The 2,515-nt window shown below is 40.5% G+C and overlaps 1 protein-coding gene across 1 annotated transcript; it reads right to left on the minus strand.

Moving 5' to 3' along the window:
- Positions 1-550: 550 nt before the first annotated feature.
- Positions 551-1,798, minus strand: LOC145413165 (uncharacterized). The gene has a single exon (XM_080282891.1). The coding sequence runs from the start codon at positions 1,796-1,798 to the stop codon at positions 551-553; it is 1,248 nt and encodes a 415-aa protein (XP_080139017.1).
- Between the last annotated feature and the right edge of the window lie 717 nt (positions 1,799-2,515).

Raw genomic sequence — 2,515 nt, forward strand, 5'->3', positions numbered from 1 at the left:
CAATTGACCTAACATGAAGCGATACAGTAACAGGAAGAGTGAAAGATTAACAAGGAGAGTGTATGTGAATAAGGTGGAGCGGGCAAGAAGAAGAGGGAGGCCAAGGATGAGATGGAGGGATGAAGTGGAGAGGTATATGAGAAAGGAGGGTAAGAGCTGGGAGCAGGACAGTGAAATGGCAGGGAACAGGGTGACATGGAGGCAGTTTGTTTGTGGCCACCCCTTACGGGATTAAGGCGTCTGGCAATACATAGATAGATAGAGACAGTTACATATGCAGATACTGCATTTGCAAGTGCACATGTTTCAAATACCAGTAATTAAAATTCTTTAGCTTCTGACCTTAAAGATGGCTCTCTGAAGTATAACTAAATTATCTGGCTCTAGTTATCAGATAGATGGAAGCGAATGAACTGCCTCTGATTCACTGAGCCTGAGGAAACTTTTGCATACTGAAACAGTGTATGGCATTAGCCAAAATGAAGACTTCACCTAATGCTACCTACTTTTTAGATAATTTAAGGAAACCAACAAACATAGTCGTATAACATCAATGCTTCTTGATTTTTCTGTGGATGGCACTATGTTTGGCTAAATCCTTCTTTGTTCTAAACAATTTACCACATTCATTACACTTGAACTTCTTCACACCTGCATGAACATCCAAGTGCCGATTCAGATCACATTTCTTTCTAAACAGCTTTCCACATTCATCACATTTGAAATTTTTCACTCCTGAATGAATTAGTATGTGCTGAGTGAGATTACTTTTGTCCCCAAACCGTTTACCACACTCGTCACATTTGAATTTCTTCACTCCCGAATGAACCAACAAGTGTCGGGTGAGATCACTTCTCCTCACAAAGGATTTACCACATTCATCACATCTGAACTTCCTCACTCCTGTATGTAACGACATGTGCTGGATGACACTGCTTTTCTCAGTGAACAGTTTACCACATTCATCACACCTGAATTTCTTCACTCCTGAATGAACTACTAGGTGTCGGGTGAGCTGCCCTTTCTGAGCAAATAGCTTGCCACATTCTTCACACATAAACTTCTTCACGTTGGCATGAATGTCCAGGTGTCGGATCAGATCAGAATTCCTTCTGAACACCTTATCACATTCCTCACACTTGAAGTTTTTCGTTCCCGAATGAGTTAACAAATGTTCTGTTAGATTATTTTTCTGACGGAACAGCTTACCACACTCATCACATTCAAACTTCTTTAAACTTGAATGAATTATTAAGTGCGCATTTAAATGACTTTTATCGCCAAACAACTTACCACATTCATCACACTTGAAGTCCTTCACTCCTGAATGAATTACCAGGTGTCGAATGAGATGGCTTTTCAGACTAAACCTTTTACCACATTCCTCACATTTAAAATTCTTGACTCCTGAATGAAGAAAGATGTGCTGGTTGAGCTGACTTTTGTACCCAAACACCTTACCACACTGCTCACATTTGAATCTCTTCACTCCGGAATGAACTACTGAGTGCTGGGTGAGAGAGCTCTTTGATGTAAATAGCTTATCACACTCTATGCACCTGAGCTCTTCATCTGGAGCACGTCGGGTTAATGGGTCCTGGACAATACCCTCCTCAATGAACAAAGTTTCTTCATCAACTTCACACTCCAACTTCATCTCTGCTTCTTTAGCCACCTGCTTTATATCCTCACTCACTCCATGCTGTAACTTCTCTGCTTCTTCCTTAACCCCTGCTCTTACTCCTACATTCACCTCACATCCTGCCTTCACATCTGGTTCTTCCTTAACTCTCTCCATTACACCACATCTGGCTCTCTTACTCCCTTTCAAACTCAAGTCAAGTCTCCACTTCATCACTTGCCTTATGATCTGCCTTCAATATGATCACTATTGTGTACAAAATGTTCCCATAACTACTGAACAGCAACTTACGGCACACAGTAGCAGTGAACCTTAAATATCTGCATATAACTCGTTACTAGAACACAATAACCATCAACACACATACTAGTATTAAGGCACCATATATTTAACTCCACAGGTCATTACTAAAGATTCATAAACTGTCCGTAAAGAGACTATAATTACCTGCGTTTCTCAGTTTAACAGTTCTCCTCTGGTTTTCACGCAAAACACCAGCAAAATGACAATAAATAAAAATGATACCACAACAGTTACATGATCCAAGCTGCAATATTACCACACATCAAATGCTTCATATTTACTACCATGTAATGAAGTAAAACTAACACAGTATAGCCCATAAATGGTTGGATGAAGTACCACTTATAGGATGTGCTCAGGCAATACATGATCTCATTCCTGTGTACACTCAGTAATTATTACTTTTGAAGTTGACTGTTGATCACACTGATGTATCTGCTTAACTGATGTGACTTCAGCTGTGGACCTGGAACAACAGCTGCCATTAGACCGGCATACCAGTGAACCTGATAGCAATGTACAACTTTTGGTGCACACACAGCCAGGAGGCACAGCATGAAGATACGAGTC

This window comes from Coenobita brevimanus, chromosome 95 (genome assembly GCF_032717465.1).
Source record: "Coenobita brevimanus isolate Jiangsu-jjx chromosome 95, ASM3271746v2, whole genome shotgun sequence".
In the NCBI taxonomy this organism is placed as follows: domain Eukaryota; kingdom Metazoa; phylum Arthropoda; class Malacostraca; order Decapoda; family Coenobitidae; genus Coenobita; species Coenobita brevimanus.